The sequence below is a fragment of the Ceratotherium simum genome, chromosome 4, assembly GCF_057802395.1.
Source record: "Ceratotherium simum simum isolate JZ-2026a chromosome 4, ASM5780239v1, whole genome shotgun sequence".
Lineage (NCBI taxonomy): Eukaryota > Metazoa > Chordata > Mammalia > Perissodactyla > Rhinocerotidae > Ceratotherium > Ceratotherium simum.
The window spans coordinates 19,475,077-19,494,645 of NC_141903.1; the positions used below are offsets into that span (position 1 = coordinate 19,475,077).

The 19,569-nt window shown below is 34.8% G+C and overlaps 1 protein-coding gene across 3 annotated transcripts in view; it reads left to right on the forward strand.

The window, feature by feature from the left end:
• RNF145 (ring finger protein 145) overlaps positions 1–19,075 on the forward strand; it is a 52,868-nt gene extending 33,793 nt beyond the window's left edge. For all 3 annotated transcript variants that reach the window (XM_087429485.1, XM_087429484.1, XM_004428579.2), the window contains 6 exons: positions 615–790; positions 4,414–4,554; positions 6,977–7,159; positions 13,720–13,867; positions 14,834–15,190; positions 17,454–19,075. In XM_087429485.1, coding sequence (XP_087285611.1) covers positions 615–790; positions 4,414–4,554; positions 6,977–7,159; positions 13,720–13,867; positions 14,834–15,190; positions 17,454–17,840 — 1,392 coding nt within the window. In that variant the 3' untranslated portion in view covers positions 17,841–19,075. The remainder of the gene's footprint in view (positions 1–614; positions 791–4,413; positions 4,555–6,976; positions 7,160–13,719; positions 13,868–14,833; positions 15,191–17,453) is intronic.
• The last annotated feature ends 494 nt before the right edge of the window (positions 19,076–19,569 follow it).

The window sequence follows — 19,569 nt, forward strand, 5'->3', positions numbered from 1 at the left end:
CTTGGCAAACCAAATCAATTGAGAAATGTTGCTTGCTAAATACACGGTAGGAGCAAGGGGAATTGATTTGCTTTGGGGGAAAAGACTTGCTAACTATCTTTGCTCCACAATAGAGTAAATTTCTCCAGTGATTATTCTGTCTTCCATCAAACTATTGCTCATCTATGACATTGCTGAATAAACCTTGGAAAAGTCTTCCTATTATATTTCCCTTTTTCCTAGTCCCTTAAGCAGTATTGCATCATTCATGCTAGTTCTGATCACTTTGGTTAGATATGAGGAAGTTTACCAAGTCTCCTCAAACTGCCTTTGACTAGTTTTATTCTGAATGTGACTTTATTTTGACATTATCCCTGAACTATTAGGGCAGTATTCTGTTATTTGATGAGTGTGTATCAGGTGTTAATAATAATGCAAAATCAGTAGATTTTAAAAAACATGCTATTTACTAACTGTTATATATGGAGCTAACTTTAATGGAATTTAGGTGAAACACTCTTGCAATAGAAGAAAATCTATTTAATTTTTCTCTTTTAGTACTGTAAATTCTTGTGTGTTTAAAAGTGTCTATTGAAATGATATAAGATGTCTTTCTATCTTATTTTCTTATTCAGGTAGTGGAAGTGTATGGCCTTCTAGCCTTGGGAATGTCCCTGTGGAATCAACTGGTAGTCCCTGTACTTTTCATGGTTTTCTGGCTCGTCTTGTTTGCTCTTCAGATTTACTCCTATTTCAGTACTCGAGATCAGCCTGCCTCACGTGAGAGGCTTCTTTTCCTTTTCCTGACAAGGTAAATAATAAGAGCATATGATCTATATATAACCTTAGGAAGAGAAAACTGATCTGGGAATAGTAAGTTTTACAAATTAACTTTTATCCGTCATGTTATAGTACTTCATATTTAATTAGGATGGGATTTTCATTCAGTGGATGCCTAGGTCTGGCAGTGCAGGGAGGTGCTAATATAATAGAGATGGTGTATTTGGCTGCACTAAGGATCAAAGTGCAGCAAATGAGTTGTGGAAAGATATATAGCAAATTGTAAAATATTTTTTCAATTTCAAGTTAAGTTGTTGGGTCAATAAAATAAAAATATGTTACAAAAAATAAGTATGATTTATTGAGTATTTAATATGGGCCAGCCACACTACAAAACACTTTTCCTCGTACTTAATCTTTACAGCAGCCCTGAGGGATAGATGCCTTTGTTATCAGTACCATTTTATAGCTGAGGAAACTGCACCAAGACTAACTTGCCCCTGGTAACGCTGCTAAAAGAAGCAGCACTGACACTCAAAGCCCATCTGAGTTCAGACCCTGTTACCTACACACTTTCACTGTGCCTTGTTATTTTTAATGTTTTGCTTCATTATTGAGATAGAGTCAAATAACTGGTGAAATGAGTATATCATAGTACTTTACTATTTAACCCAAAGCAATTTTAAGACTTGGTTTTTAAGGTTTAGTTTTAAAAAAAATATCTTAAGTTATTAGAGTCCTTTTTCTACTTCATGTCTTTGTTGTGAGCTTATGTTAGATCCACATTTGTCATTTTTCCGCTCTGAGTGGAAGAATCTAGTGCATGGGTATACATCTTCGTTCCTTGGCTTGTTGTCACTTTAAAAGGCAAGAATGTTCTGGAAAGTAAATAGAGGCAGATACAAATTTTGAGCGTTAGTTAATAGAGCCATTGTTTCTCAGCCATCCAGAATGCTAGAGCACTGTGCACTAAGTGGTGCAGGGAATGAGAAGTTGAAGACCGGTTTACTGTCCTTAAGGAATATGGCATTTGTTAAGATTGAAAACGTTACACAAAGTTAAATATCAATAAAAATATTGTGAGGTGATACCTATTTTAACAAATAAGTAAAATAAACTTATTGGTGAGTCATATTTTGTACTTTTTGAATATAACACTTGATAAATAGCTTCTATAAACATGCAATAAATTGATATCAAATACATTTTCATGGCCAATTCATTATTGTTTCACTATTTGTTTTTATGTAAATATTATGGAGGTTTTATGCAGAATTTTAAAATGCTCTAAAAGTAACTGAATTTAAAGAGAAAGAGAAATACAGTCATGTGGTTAGGATAATAACCTTAGTGTGGGACTGGGATTGGTGGTGTTTTAAACCAGATCGTTATCGATTGTAAAGCACAATCAAATGAAGTATAGCATAGTGTAATAGGCTTAACAAATCAGTAAAGCTGTGAATGAATTTGGACTTATTTACAAAGTAAGAAAATAATAGATTTTAGATGAGGTTTAGATATCTTAACAAAATAATTTTTCTCTCTATTCCTTTTTCTTACATAAGATAGATTGCCCCTTCTCAAAATAAGAATGTTTTGGGGCTGGCCCGGTGGCACAAGCAGTTAAGTGCGCGTGCTCTGCTGCAGCGGCCCGGGGGTCGCCTCTTTGGATCCCAGGTGCGCACCGAAGCACTGCTTGGCAAGCCATGCTGTGGTGGCGTCCCATGTGAAGTGGAGGAAGATGGGCACGGAGGTTAGCCCAGGGCCAGTCTATCTCAGCAAAAAAAGAGGAGGATTGGCAGATGTTAGCACAGGGCTGATCTTCCTCACAAAAAAAAAAAAAAAAAGTTTTAATTTGGTTTTTAATAGAGAAGTTCCCGTATGGTTCTTTTTGTTAGTTTTTATCCCTGTAAGTGTCATTCTTTGTCCTTCTTGAGCTCTTGTGCACCAAGTTATATTTGTGTGCTGCCTTGCCTTTGTGTGCTGCCTTGCCAAAGAACAACTTATGTACAAAAAGAAGGATTGCAAGTTACCCTGACTAAACAAACCAACAAAAACACAAACTGAAAAACAAAAAGGAAGTTTTTTTGCAGCTAAAAAATAGAAGCTAAAATCAATAAAATGTCTCACTGAAGACAGAGGGGAAGAAAGGTTTTATAAATTTCCCAAGCTCTCTCACTTCCCCAAAGCTACGTTGAAACATTTTGTTTTCTTTAGTATGTTTTCTTTTGAAAAATAACACCACATTCTTTTCTAAAGTAAGAGAAAAAGAATGTGCTCCTCTTGAAAATGTAATTAAATCATACTGTCTGAGTGTAGAAGATTTCTCTAAATATGGAGACAAGAATAGAAAAATAATATGGGCCTTCAATAAAATTTTCAGACTTTTCAGTGAGAATGAAGTAGTTTTTAATATTTTAAACCATGATTCTCATATTTTTTAATTACTAGACAGTTTGTTTAAACATGTTATATAATGATTTCTCTGAGAAAAATGTCAATCATTTCAGAAATTAGATTTGTATAGAATTATTTATTTTAGCTGTCAACCACCATGATTGGTAGATATTTTGGCTCCTAAGAGATATTTCTTCTCATCATAATGTACATTGATCTACATAAAATAGATGTTTTCACATAAAATCTTATAAGCAATGGTGTAGGTAGGATAAGCATGTAGCAGAAGCATGGAGCTACATAGTAAAGGACAGGTATTGATTTGCCTAAAGGAATTCCTCATCCATACAAATGAAATTCTTCACTGAAATTCTAAAACTTAAAGTGCTTTGAATATTTTTAGATGTTGTGTACATGTTAAAATCCAAATTATTAGTACATAATATTACATATGTTTGCAAAATACTTATTGATAAGTTAATATCTAATATGTTCAATGAAAGTATTGAATGTATTTCCATAAAATATGGAAGTATTTCTAAGCTTTAGCGTAAGGTCTTCCAGTTCTCCTTAGATATTCATAGCAAACTTTTATGTTAAAAATTAATATTAAAATTATTTTTAAATTGTCTTGGGCTGTATTCTTAGACATGCTTTTGAAATAGCCCAGAAAAAAATGCATTTATCTAAATCTAAATTAAATTTCAAAGCACCAATTGTATGGAAGATACTGTTGTAGTGAGAGGAGTTGGGGGCTGCAAAGTCAACATAGGGCCTGCCCGATAGCAGTTGGGTCAAATAAAGAGTTTGTACAAGTAACCACATCAGCAGTACAGTCTGAAAAATTTGAACAGCCAACATTTTTCAGAAGAAACAATGGGCAACTATACAAGTTCCTTTTAAATATTATCAGCATGTTAATGTTTCTTAAGGTTTGAACAAGATTTAAGCCCTAAGAGTTTTACTGCATTTGAAGGAGATGATAGGTATATAAAAATAAAGAAGACTTTGTTTCAGATAGGGTGCTGTGGACTGAATATTTGTCTGAGAGAGAGAAGAATATAGGTTAGGATAATATAAAAATAAGAATGGGTTTAAATTATTAACACAATGGTTAGATTTCATCTAAAATTTTGATTTGAGGTGTTTTAGTTAATGAGGATCAGATCAAGCTTGGTTGGTTACTTCAAGGCTTGTAAGATGTTTTTATTCCAGATAGGTGTTTTTATCTGTCCATATTTCCTTCCTTTTTTCTAGTATTGCTGAATGCTGCAGTACTCCTTATTCTCTTTTGGGTTTGGTCTTCACGGTTTCTTTTGTTGCCTTGGGTGTTCTGACCCTCTGCAAGTTCTACTTGCAGGGTTATCGAGCTTTCATGAATGATCCTGCCATGAATCGGTAAGTTCTTTACTCTGAATATCTCTAGAAATTTAAATCTTCTATGTAACTTGAAGAAGTAATGATGAATTTCTTTGTTGATGAATATTAGAAGAAATGGAATTTTGAGGAGGTTTTTTTTTTGGAATGGTTGCAACATTTGGATTAAAATACTATGAAAAATAACTAAATTCCCAAGTATAAGAGAGAGATTTTTTATTGTATATACATAACAATGCATATAGGACACTTTCCTAGATTTATTTAAGAAGTTCTTGGTAGTTTCCCTTTTCCCATTTGCAGTTTGTGTAGCCCTGTTAAAATCGGATTTCTATATTCGATGCTTTCTTAAAATTTTTTTTTTTATTTTTCAACATAATTTTGATACTGATTGAAGTTTCAAAGGAAAGGACACATTAATGAGAATACAGAGTAGTTAATCTAGTTGTTACTAAGTCACTAAGATCAGGTATTGGGAAACCCTATTTCTAGAACTTGTCATAATTTCTGTTATCTTAATATAGGAATTTAATGGTTTCATTTCTATAAGTTTATATAACCTCTTCTTAAAGTCTTTAAATCTTTATGGAATGTTTCAGAGTTAGTAGATGGTGTATACTTTGGAAATCAGGGGAAAGTTGTGTGTGTGTGTATGTTAGGTTTTTTTCTATTCTTTCATAAAAAAACCTATGCACTATAATCTTCCTGCCAGTCCCAGCTAACACTTTTATAATGGAAAAAAAGTGGGGAGGACAAGAGAGAAAAATAATTCATGTATAAGTTCACAAAATTCATAACATTCAAAAAGTACAAAATGGAAAGTGACAACTTCCTCCCCTTCTTCGCATTTCCTCTCCCCAAAGGTACAGCTATAGATAGTTATTTTAAAATTTCTTATAGGGAAATGTGCATATATATATATTTTTGGTTCATTTCCACATACTGTACACACTGTTCTGCGCTTTATTTTTCACTTAATATGTTTTAGATAGTTTTTGTTTTGTTGTTTATCAACACAAATGCATCATTCTCTTTGATGAAAGGATAGTATTTCAAAATATGGATGTCTCTCTTTGTTTTTTTGCTATTAAAAAATAATGCTGCTATGAGTAACTTTGTACATCTCTCTGTTTTTTTACACCCTTAGTTAGGAAAATTTCAAACCAACAAAATTGAGAGAATAATAAAATGAACCCTTATGTACCTGTCACCCATCTCCAATGATATGACCAGTGTCGTGTCTTGTATGCCCTTATCAACTCTACCCACCCGGTCCCCTCCTCCATAACCTGCTGGCGGCATTTGTTTGGAGCAAATCCCAGATATAATATCATTTTACTCATAAATATTTCTGTCTATAAATCTTTTGAAAAAACATAACTACAATAGAATGTTCATTCCTAATAGAATTCCTTGACATCAGATACCCAGTTGGTGTTCAGATTTCCCTATCTAAATTTTTTTAAACATTTTTTTGTTCAACTCAAGATCCAAATAAGGCCCATATTACTATGAGTTGATGTGTCTCTTAAGTCTCTTTATTATTTAGGTCCTGGCTATCTCTGTATTTTTTCCCTTTTATTTTATTTGTTGAAGACACCAGAGCCTGGATTTTGCTGATGTCACATAACATATTCCATTATTCACTATATTTTCTCTTATACATATATCTTAATTTTTGTAGTACATCCATAGGTAAATTATTACCAGTAAGATCATTGAGTTGAAGGTATGTATATTTTAAATTTATTAGCAAATTTCTCTCCAGAAAGGTTTTATCTGGTTATATCCTAACATTAGTCTGCCCGTTTTTTCTCACATTCCTTGTCCGTACTTGGGTCATCACACTTTGAAATACTTGCTAATGTGTGGTTTTGAAGATTGTACCTATCCTTTGCTCATTTCTCATTTATTTATGAAAGTTCTTTCTAAATTGAGTCAATAGGATAAAAGGTCTTAGGACTTTGTATATAATATATTTTCCATATGGAAATTGAATTTCAAAAAGGTACTTGTATTTATGTCTTCTGGTTCTTAATGCTTAAAGAAACCTCGCCTACTCCAAGATTATGAAGACATTTACCTATGATTTTATCTTTTATAATCAGGATATTGCTTATGATGTAAATATGTATAATTCAGTAGATATCTGAGAATGGTTAGAGATATCTGGCTCATTAGCAAAAAGAACACTTTCATTTATTTATCCTAGAAGTTGCTTTTTTTCTTCCTCATTATATGCTAAAATAATAGCTATTATGTTTTGCACATGTAGTGATATATTATGACTATATTACGTTGATGTTATAAGTTAATATTCTGATCAGGTTTTTTGTCTTAAGTCGGAATAGGTAACAACAGTCTGAACCTTTGGATTATTTTCTCTCGAAATTATGTAAGATTGTGATTATTGTTTGGTTTTCTGAAAATGTGTTTTTTTTAGGGGCATGACAGAAGGAGTTACGCTCTTAATCCTGGCAGTGCAGACTGGTCTGATAGAGCTACAGGTGGTTCACCGGGCATTCCTGCTCAGTATTATCCTTTTCATTGTTGTAGCGTCTATCCTACAGTCTATGTTAGAGATTGCAGATCCTATTGTTTTGGCGCTGGGAGCATCTAGAGACAAGTAAGAAACTTTCTAAAAGAAATTTTTGTAATATTCTTTACATGAGTTTGTTGTCTGAAGATTTAGATAATGTTTAGTGATAGAAAATGGATGAATAATTGGTATTAGCTTAAGTTAACAAGTTTACGTTTTTATTTTTTCTGTATGTTTCTTTTCTGTATTTTTCTCTCGATTCTTATAGTTAAAAGTCACATCAAAGACTATGTAATTACAAATCAACTTTTTCTTCTTCAGAGAAATTTAATACTTCTTATATTTTTCCAGTTTTAAAATTAAGAACGTAGAGCATAAAATTTAGACCAGTAAATATAGCAAATACTGTATAATTTTATTCTGTGTAATGCTAAAGGAGAGAAAGCATTGAGAGAAATGCAAATAAAGGAGAGAAAAATAAGGCTGTCGGGCAATCCTAAAGCTAGGCATTTATGGATAATAGCGTCATCTGATGGCCTTTTTATTTATTTATTTATTTATTAATAATTTTATTTATTTATTTATTTTTCCAAAGCCCCAGTAGATAGTTGTATGTCATAGTTGCACATCCTTCTAGTTGCTGTATGTGGGACACGGCCTCAGCATGGCCGGAGAAGCAGTGCGTCGGTGCGCGCCCGGGATCCAAACCCGGGCCGCCAGCAGCGGAGCGCGTGCACTTAACCACTAAGCCACGGGGCCGGCCCCTGATGGCCTTTTTAGACAATTGCAACCTACTGAGGTTATAATTGGGGATTCCTCGCACCTTATGGGACCAGATGAATTTAATAGCTGGAGTCATGTTTCTTAATATTACAGAAATTTTCTTAAGGAATAAAAGTTAAAGTATTTAGCTCTTTAAGATACTCTTTTGGCTTATTGTAGTTTATACAAGGACATTCTATAAAGAATTGCTTAGAATTCAGTGCCACTATTTTTTTCCAGCATCTGTCTAACACTCTGATTATTGATTATCAAAATACCTGAATTTATTACTGCCTTGGTAGTGTTTTATGAGTAAGGGAGCAGGCAGTCTTTTGGGAGATAGAATTTTGACAGCAGAGTTTTAAAACATTCAATATTAGCATTTTGATTATAGTTCATCCTATGTATCTTTCTATCCCCATATCCCACATTGCCAAACATTCTGAAATTTTTCTCAAATGGTAGAATGGCTTAAAGAATCAATTTAAATAAGCTCAAAGCTCCTGGATATGTTTCGGATAGTCTTAATCATTGTAATTAATTATAGTTATTTGAGATTTGGTTTTGAGGTTTAAAGTTTCTCAATAGAAGCATTTAAGATGTTAAATCAGTGATGAACTCAGTTAAATAGTCACTTAAATTGGGTTGTTTTTGACCTAAATACAATTACTATTTTGTCATCTCTGGCAGTATCCTTTAGTATTATTAATTATACTGATTAATTTAGCATATATTAATCAGACTAATGTAATACTATAGAAATTTTGGAAAAGAGAAAGGAAAAAAAATGTAATTCCACTGCCATAAGAATCAGAAATAGAGTTCTGGATCCTTCCAGGATGCTAAACTAGCCTCATTACTGGCTTCTTCCTCCAAGATCAAATGCAGAGGAAGTTTAGAGTGAAAGGAGCAAAACTGAGAAGGCCTGTGTGTGGGTATGGGGTCGTTGTTTTGAATTGGTGTCAGTGTTATTACTGATGTCCACAGCAGCATTAGCCTGAGACGAGAGGTTTTTGGCTGTGAAAGGATAAAATAGGAATGAACTGTTAGGGTTCTGTTCTTACTTCTCTCTTACCATTGCCCATGGTAATAAGAGAATACTAGCAACAGCTATATGCCAGTACTTTTCAAAACAAATGAAATGGAAAAGTTATGAGAAAAATATAATTTACTAGAACTGACTCAGGAAGAATTAAAAAGCTTGGGTAGTTCTATAACTTGTAAAGAAATGGAAGCAAATTGTGAACGTCTTGGCCTAGATGGCATTACAGGCCAGTTCTGTCAAACTTTGAAGGAACAGATTATCCTTGTTTTAAACAAACATTTCCAGACAATAGAAAGAATACCCCCCAGCTCATTCTGTGAGGCCAGGATAATCCCTATATTGAAATCAGACAGAAAATTTGAGAAAAATAAAGTTTTATTTCACTCAGGAGATATTATGAAGCTTTTTGTAATATTGGCTCAAGTTTAGAGAAGTTCACCAGTGGAACAGAGAGCCCCCAAACAGATGCATATATGTGTGGAACTTTGGTTTATGACAGAAGTGGCATGTCAGATGAGTGAGGACAGGTGGTACTCTTTGGTAATGTAGCTTGAAAAAAATGGTTTCTATTTGGAAAAGGATGGAATTGGATTCCTATCTCAAACCATAAACAAAAGAATCAACTCCAGAGTGTTTAGAAGACTTAAATGTCAAAACCAAAAAATTAAAACTCTACGTAAGTTGGTTTTTTTGGACCTTCAAGTAGGAAAAAATTTCTTAAACTGATAGAACTGGCTGTGAAAGACAGACTAAGAATGACTGATTATGAAAGAAAAGAGTGATAAATCTAACTATTAAAATTAATTACATTTTTAAACCTACAGATAACTTAAATAAATTAGAAATGATTATTACAAACTGGGAGAAGATATTCATAGTATTCACACTTGCCCAAGAATTAGTATCAAGAATATATAAACAGCTCAAATCAGTGAGAGAAATGGATAAAATGCATTAGAATGAGATACTGTTTTAAACCTGTGGGATTGTCAGTGAATAAATAAATAGAAAGGAAGGAAGAAAGGGAGAGGAAAGAAAGTCAGCTAATACCTAGGGTAGAAGGAGAGATAGATCACAGGGTATCCCAGGTTTCTAGTGGTCATGTGAATTGGTGTAATCACTTTGGAAAATGGTTTGGTGTTATCTCCTCCTATGTATATACCTAAGACATTCTTACATATGTTTAGTAGGGGCATAGCACAATTCACAATAGCAAAAACCTGGGAACAACCTATAATGCCAAACAAGAAAGTGGATGATAAATGTGATAATAGTCACAGTGGAATGTTAAAAATATAGTGACACATAAAACAGTATGATTGATTCATAGCGATATAAAGTAAAAAAGTAAATCCAGAAAGATGATAATATAGAATGTTATTTTTATGTTAAAAACAAAATTATAAAATATGCGCTTCAGGAATACATGTAGATTAAACAAAACTATAAAAAGAAAAACAAGCAAGACATTGAAGAACATGGGATTCAAGATAATGGTTTCCCTGGGTGGGAGGCAAGACATGGACTAGGCAGGCCTGCCATGTGGTTAGATGTGGGTTATTGTCCAGGCCCTCGCTTCTGTTTGGGGAAATGGATTCATGAATGCTTGTTAGGTTATTTACAATAGCAAGTTAGTACATTACTAACTAAATAAAAAGAGGGACGTGTACAGATCAACGACGATAGTGTGTCCTGAAACAAGAATTATGATTAATTCAATTCAGTGTACTGGGGATTAAAAAAGGAAATGAAGATATCTTAATTCTCAAATTAGAGGAACAACTAAGAGATATTCATAGTGCATGAAATACTGCTTCTCTCTGTCATTAAGGAAATAATTGTTAGGGGGAAAATCCTCATATGTCTTTGGAGTTGCTTGGACTAGAGGTAATTTCCAGTGTTTAACCTAAAAAGACATCTCAGATAGTTTTTGTCATAGAGATAATTGTTACTTTTATCAATAAGTTTTAATGCTTTATTTAGCAAGGAATTTTAGGACTGTAGTCTACTTATTCAAATTATATAGCAGGTTTTTCAAATGACAAACTTTTTAAGAAACAGGTTGGGGTGAATGTAAAAAAATTTTTTTTACTTTATAGTGCTTAGCCGACAAAAGGAACAATATTTCAGTGTCGTTTTCCACTATTCTTTTTATTTTTAATTTTAATTTTAAATTAAATTTTTATTGACTATTAACTGCTTAAATAAGGATATATATGTATATATGGGTGTATGTAATACAGAAATTAGACATAAATTTAAAACTCTTGGCATACTGTTGTATATACTTTTCTGTGTATGTGTGTAAATATATACGTACTTTATATAAATGGATCATAGCTAACTTGATTTTGAAAAATATATTAAAGTTTTGAGGTAAGTCACCTTATTAAATAAAATGATTTATAATTTATCATCTAACATAACTACTGTTAACAGTAATTCCTTCCTGCCTGCCTTTCTTTTAAAAAATTGCTTGTGTTTGAATCTCAAAGCAGAGCTATTGACAGGTTTATGTTTGTCCTTTAACTTCTGATAATAGAAATGTTTGACAAGAAAAGACATAAAACGCTTTCCAAAGTACCTAGCTTTAATTTTTACCGTCATAATAATTCACTCTCTTTTCTGAGTTACTAATTATAGATGGTCACACACAGTATACCATTATACTTTGTGTGTGGTTATTTTTCCTCCTACTCATATAATAGTTAAAGGTAAGAAAGATGATTTCTGCTACTTTTTTGTCTCCTTGAAACGCCTTGCATGAATTTGAGAACATATCACAGATGCTGATATTTAATTAAAATAGCTTGATTTTGTTGCAGCCATGAGTTTTAAACTATTTTGGTTGAAATCCACATTTCTTCATAATGGTTTTAAGTAATCTGTATTCATATTTTATAGGAAACCATTAAATAATAATTTCAACTCTTGATGTTCACTTTACTTAGATTGTGTTTGAGTTTTGTTTTTAAGAGAGGGGAAAGCTGTTTTGGGCTCATGCTGATTTCTTTGTAGATTTGTGATCATAATGTTAAAAAATTACTCCATCTTTGACTTTTGTTTACCCAGGAAATAAAAGTATCTAGTATTTTTTTTTTTTCAAGTCCCTTGTGGGAGATAATAAGATCCTCTATCATCTGTTTGCTTATAAATTGGATATATAAAGTCAATAGTTCTGTAAGTAAACTTGTCGGGGGTGGAAATCACACCTTTTTTTTTATGTTGTACAAAAAGATTTTTCAAACTTCTGCTGAAAGCCCTTGTTGGGGAAGGTTTTTGTATATTTATCTTTCAGAAGTTGGTATACAGTCTTTCTTAAATTGGGGTGTGTTTAAGGAATGATCTATTAGAATATTACAGTGTATGAAGACATAAATAAAAAAAAAATTATGTTCCTTCTCCTTTTGCCATAACTAAGGGGCTTCTCCTGTGTGTGTATTCCACTGTTGACAAGTGGGGTTCAAGTGGAATCAGAAACGGAAATCTAAGTCTAAGAAATCTCTTGATTATTGAGTGTCTTAAAAGCATAAAGTTAGACTTGTAACTATTCGCCTGTGAAATAACCATGATATCTTTTGTCCTGCTTACATCAGAGGGCTTTGCATTTGGGTGGATAAAAGGGTAGGTAAGAAAAGGTAGTAATAGATGGAAAATAATTTGAAAAATATCAAATTTTCAAGTTTTATTTGTCTCTTACTTCAAACAAGCCTTTGTGCTTAGGATCTGGGCTGTAAGAAGGAGGAGTAATTGTCCTTTTTTCAAGGAGTTTGAATTTGGGCAATAAGACTTTTTTATGTGTGTGTACATATATGTATATACATATATAAATATTTTAGATAAACAAAAGAAAAATATAAATAATGTTTAGATATATATGATCTATAATATATAAAATATATATTATGTATAAATATCTATGTAATTGAAGCAGTACTACAATTCAGTGTATTTATTGGTTGGTACAGGTGTTAAGAATTCTGAGAGGGTAGGTGATTCCTGGAGAAAGGATTTACATTACCTGTATAAACATATTTGTTTAGCTTGATCTAGCCTAAAGGGTTTAGAAAAAGAGAGTGGGATGGAGGCATATCTGGTGGGATGTAAGAGTGCTTGTGTTTTTCTGGGAGGACAGTTAGTTAACCATCTTTGCTTATAGTGAGGAACGAGTGTTGACAAGTTTAGACTGAAAAATTGGGAGTAGGGGACCTCAACTGCCAGGTTAGGATGTGTAGAGAAGGTGTTGGCAATATTACGCTAGTAAAGCTTTAGGAAGATTGATCTGGCTGGCGGTGTCCAGCATAGATCCAGGGCTAGAGGGAGGAAGACCAGCTAGTAGGTCTTAAGACCCAGTGGTTCATAGTTTTTTACCCTAACCTCAACAGTTGTGAGGATTAATATACCTGCTCATTGAGAGCCATTCCTTTTAGTAACACTATACTCACAGCGGCAGAGATTTTCATCACAGGATGGAGCAGGTGGGGAGAGGATGTCATATAACTTAAGACCACAAATTACTGTTAAAATTATTAAGGTTTAATGCTACAAAAGCATGAAATTGCTTTGAATCGCTAGGAGTGGGAATGAAACTGAAAGCAAATTGAGAAAAAAGAATTGATGATACTTGGAAGTGACTGAGTGTGGAGACTAAAAGAAAAGGAATGAGTAAGGTGGCTTTGAAATGCCAAGCCCTGAAATCTAGTCGAGTGACTGGCATGGGGAAGGGTGCTCAGGACGGTAGTGGTGAAATGTAAGCGTGGCACAAGACCTGTTAGTTGTTAATGTGATTGTTGTGCTACTAGATGACAGGCACTTTAAAAGAATACTTTTCTTTCTTTAGGAGTTTATGGAAACACTTCCGTGCTGTGAGCCTCTGTTTATTTTTACTGGTGTTCCCTGCTTATATGGCTTACATGATTTGCCAGTTTTTCCACATGGATTTTTGGCTTCTTATCATTATTTCTAGCAGCATTCTCACCTCTCTTCAGGTAAGCCTAGGATTAATTAAATTTATTTAATAACTGATTCTTATTTTTCCTTCTGGAAAAGGAATTAAACTTTTTCAGGATTAATGATTATAAGTGGTCTGTTTTGTTGATTACTTCCCACTCTCTTTAATGAAATACATTACATTTATTTGAACATAGGAGTTAGAAGGTAGGTTATTAAAATACTAGACCTGTTTTTGTCACTGTATTTTTTTTAATCAAGGTAATTAAACTTTGTAATTTCTCTTTTTCAAAATGGTATAATACAGAGCTATCATATAAATCTCAAATTTCTAAGTAACTATAAAATATTAAAAGATTTTAGAGCTTATTTGGAGCACATTTTTTTAGTAAATATCCACTCAAAAATATCCATAGTTTCATGATGTATATAAATATATGACGTCTGTGTGTATTATACACACAGACATGATATATACTTATATACACACATACATAGACACAATATCGCCCTGGAAATGATAACTTGTATTGATAATGTATTGGTAATGATATTGTAACTTGAAGGTGGATTTTTGCTGCCTGATCAGTAAGAAGTAAAAGAAATTATAGCACTGGCAGTAAAAATGTATTCATTGTTTCTTGTAGAAGTAAAGGTTCTTTGAAAGTTGAGGAACAGGCATGACTACAGGATTAGGAAAATTTAGATAGAATTTTGATGGGTTTTGGTGACCTGGGGATTAAGGGGAAGGGATGAGTCAGAGAAAACTGATTACTAATCACACTCATTTTAGGAAAGTTATGTCTCAAGGTATATGGCTTTTTGGTATCTAATACCTAGGTCACTGAGATCACCCACATTTTAATTACACAACTGTCTTTAGACACTAAATATGGCATCCTAAAAGTATTAGGAACGTGTTTCTATTTTTGAAGTCTATGAAAAACCTTTCTCAATGATCATATTCTGTTTTAATAGACATACTTCTTTTTTTTTTTTTGCAGGTTCTGGGAACACTTTTTATTTATGTCCTGTTTATGGTTGAAGAATTCAGAAAAGAACCAGTGGAAAACATGGATGATGTCATCTACTATGTGAATGGCACTTACCGCCTGCTGGAGTTTCTTGTGGCCCTCTGTGTAGTGGCCTATGGCGTCTCAGAGACCATCTTTGGAGAATGGACAGTAATGGGTTCAATGATCATCTTCATCCATTCCTATTATAATGTGTGGCTTCGGGCCCAGCTGGGGTGGAAGAGCTTCCTTCTCCGCAGAGATGCCGTGAATAAGATTAAATCATTACCCGTTGCTACGAAAGAGCAGCTTGAGAAACACAATGATATTTGTGCTATCTGCTATCAGGTAACTCACACAGTAAGAATCCATTTGGGTGGGTCATATGATGTATCCCTTGGGACTTTATAACCACATTAACGAAATTCAAGTTAAATTTCCAGGCAGAATTATCTCCTGCGTAAAAAAAATGGGCCTCCAAAATTATTAAAGACCTGATAAAATATTGCCATTTTATTTCTAAATTAAAAGTTTTTAATTTAGTCCCTCGAGTTCTAATTTATTGTTATTTTCAACATTATTGCTCACCCATAAATAAAGGAAAAACAGGTCAGGTGTATTTTATATTTACTCCTGAATATACTTACTTACACACACGTGTATATGTACTATCAAATATATCCTATCAATCAGGAGTCAGCAACTTCTGAAAAGTGGTGTGCCAAGATTCTGACTCTTTTTCCTTCTGGTATTCCCCGGGTGGGGAAGAAGTGTTCATTTACTTAATGTAGGTGGAGAGGGTATGTGCTTACCTGTGGGTTGACGGATATCTGAGATGGGTACAAGCTTCTGTGTTTGGGAGTGGGGGACAGGGAGATATGGTGGAGGCCACCAATTGGTGTACCATTGCACTTGGCCTACCTGGCATCTTTGGCACATGTGCCATGAATAGCTGATGATTGCCTGTTATTAAAAATCGAAAGATACTATTTAAATCAGCTTAGAAATATAACAACAACAACAAATTGGCCTAGAGTTTAGTCACCAGTCATTTGTGCAATAGAGTGGTTGAGTAGCAGCTTTTACAGCTAAACTGTACTGTTGGAAGTGTGGACAGAAACTATGCACAACAGCAGAAACTGTTCCTTTAAAATCACTCTTAAAGAGTGTGGGCTGGTGGAATAAAACTATAGATAGTGTCAATGAGTATAGAGGGAATGTTCTTTCTCCAAGGCTGCTTTACAGTTTAGATGGGGTGTGTATGTATTTGTGTGTCTAAGACTATCTAGAATAAGAATTTTTTCTAAGAGTAAAATGCAACTACCACTTTTTTATTGTTATCAGAGCATACTTTTGGGTACTGGCAAAATAATGTTTTCCAGGTTGTTTTTGCATGTGAGGGGACTGAGGAGTAATGTAGGTTCCTCCCAAGTTAAATGGTCGTTGTCTTAGTTCTGGCTCCTTCATGCTTGGTAGCCTCCTTGTACACAAGACAAAGCACATCAAAGATAGATTCAGGCCCATCAGCCTCAGTACCCGATGTCTAAATGTTCCATCTCTGGGATTTAAGAGTCCTCTTTTTGTATTTCCTGTTGTCACATCACTTTTTTTGAGGTGCTAGAACTACCTGCTGATACCACACAGAAAATGAAAGTCAAATGGCTTACCTTCCCAGCTGGCTGCTTTTCCCTGGATGGCTTGCTGCTTAAAAGTTGACTCCCAGGTGTTACCAGTTCTTGGCAAGGAATTTCTGTGATCGCCACAACTCCTTGTTTTGGGACTTTAAACAGAATTAATGGTCGATTCACCAAATGTATATTCTTGCAATTTAAACTTCATGTCCTCAGCCTTCCCTCCCCAAATATATATTACGCAAGGAATATTAATACAAAGTATACCACTTTTATTACAGTGGTTATGGAACTTCAGTGTGCATAAAAGTCACATGGGTGGCTTGCTATAACTATAGATTTGTTAATGCCATCTTCAGATATCCCAATTCAGTAGGCCTGGGGTGGCCCAAGATTAGCAAGCACTCTGGGTGATTCTGACGCAAGTTGAGAAACACTGGCTTCTACAGACCATGTCTTGAAAACTGGGTATGTATTGTCCCTAATGAAATTGCCACTTCCTTGCCAATACCCTGGTGTTCTGTGGCTGATTTTGTCTCCTTGTCAATAATCTCATCCTGGAATAATCTGTTCAGCTGTGTTGAAGCATAACTGTGGAAAAAGTCCTGTCTTCATCAGATTTTCTGAGGTTCTGATTATACTCCTGCTATTCCGATGGAGACCCAGGAATCATACTCTACAGTTGTGTGACCTCATGTTTCATACTAAGGCAGAACTCAGTTAAGAAGGTTGTTTCTTTCTCATTTTCGGTTTTTACTTCTTTTTTTTTAATTACTTAGCCAGTGGTTCTTGCATTATTTATATAAAGGGGTCTCTGATGGCCCCGTTATACAAATGAATTTTATTTTAAGATCTGTGTTAACGGATTTTCTCTGGGGAATATGTGGAAAATAAATGTTGGAACTAGAACTTCTGGGGGGTAGCAGCAAAGATTTTACGTGATAGACATTTATGAGGTATCTTGTTTTCCCCCTTTTTAGGACATGAAATCTGCTGTGATCACACCTTGTAGTCATTTCTTCCACGCAGGCTGTCTCAAGAAATGGCTGTATGTTCAGGAGACCTGCCCTCTGTGCCACTGCCACCTCAAAAACTCCTCCCAGCTTCCAGGGTTAGGAACTGAGCCGGTTCCACAACCTCATGCTGGAGCTGAGCAGAACGTCGTGCTTCAGGAAGGTACTGATCCCCCAGATCAAGAGCGTCCTCCAGGAACCGGGATGGAAGAAGGTTCTAGGGACAATAATGAGTGCGTTGCCAGAAGATCAGAGAGCCAGGAAGGGACTTGTGAACCCAAGGAACATCCTGCTAGTGCAAAAGATGAAGCATGTCCTGTCGAGGTCAGCCTAGAAGAAAAGAAGCAGGAGTAACGCTTTGAGCCTCCGGAGGAGGAGTTAACTCACGATGCCATTTGTGCTCAGATTTGCGGAATGAATGTATGTGGTGACTAGGCAGGACACTCGACATTCCAGGGAGCTAATCCAGGAAGTACTCTCAGTGGAGACCACCTGCTTTCATCCCTTTGACATTGTGGGAGACATTTTGCAATGTATGCTAATCAAAATGTATTTATATATCCTATGGTGATGTTTTGTAGAGGTTTGCCAAGAAAATTTAACCTCAACAACTTCAGAAACTGCCCCTGATTTGTAAGGAATAAATAAAATCAGATTTGAGTGTTGGAAAGGGGCTAAAGAAAGGAGGATGAAGAGCATAAGGACAGCGTGGGAAGAAACAGGCAGAGTGGAATTGACATTTCCCTCTCTATGGGACAGGATCATTCTTGTCACAAAGTATGGGTAGTGATCAGCCCTTTTCTCCACTCCTTTTCCCTCAGTTAATTGGGACTCAGTCAGGTGATGATTGAGTTTTATACAGCACTGAAATGAAATCAAAGATGTAAACGCAGTGATTGTATTCAGAGATTGAAGCACGCTCATACTTGGTATGTGCTTAGGGGAGGGTGGGTGGGCACTTGGCCTTGCGGGTGCATTCATGTAATCTGAGACTCCTGAACTTGATGATGGAGTCTTCAATATTTTGATGTATATGAAACTTTTGTTAATATATTGTATACTGTGTTGGCTGTGTGAAGGAAACTAAAACTCTGATGAACACTTTGGAGTCCACGTTAGTGTGGGAGACCAAAGTGGGAAGGGCTTTAGGGCACTGATTAAGGCCCTAAGTGTACTTTTCAATCCTATGTAATGTTTAATTCTTGCAACTGAATCAAAACAGTGTTAAATTATGGCAATATTTGCACCTTGGGAATGAGTACATAACTGTATGATCACACTCTGCAAATGCCACTTTTAAAGCTGTTAATAGACTTTGCACCTTTTCTTTGACAAAGATGTGTCATATTTAAATTTTTACATTCATCATGGCTACAGGTAGAACTGGGGAGGGGGGAATGTAATTTTTTTATGGGAATTTTGATATGAAAAGAAACTAGTCATTTATTTATACAATAGGCTTGGCTCAAAATGTGTTTTTCAGACTCAGTATTCCTAATGTGGGATGTGACTTTTATTTTTAGTAGCAAATTTGGATGTAGACTGACAGACATAGCTGAATGTCTTAATAAATTTAAATTTGAAGATAACTATATTTTGTTCCTGTGATGATGATTATTGTGAACTATTTTGTTGAAATTCTGTTCTTAGGAGGTTTTGTTTTTATTCAGTGGGGTTTCTTATATCTTGATCCCTGTCAAAAATGCACTGCGGATGGCAAAACTTTTTGATTGAAAAGGACGAGTTTTTTTGAAATCTTCTACCAGTGGTAGCAAGCCTAGCTCTGCATCAGAAGCATCTGGGAGCTTTTAAAAAAAAATTACATATTTCTGAATTCCATTTCAGACCTACTGAATCAGCCGTTCAGGGTGCCTGAGAACATGCATTTCAGAGCATCCTGGGTGATTCTATCCAACTAGCCTGACAGCAGCACAATTTTTCGTTTAGAAAAGAAATGGCTGGATGAGAATAAATTTCTCCCCAGGTGTAGCTCAAAAGTTTCTCACCGGGCTTTTGGTGATCCAGGTTAGGCAGAAAACAGAGCACATGGCTCCCTCTACTGTTAGTAAGGCTGTTGTCCAAA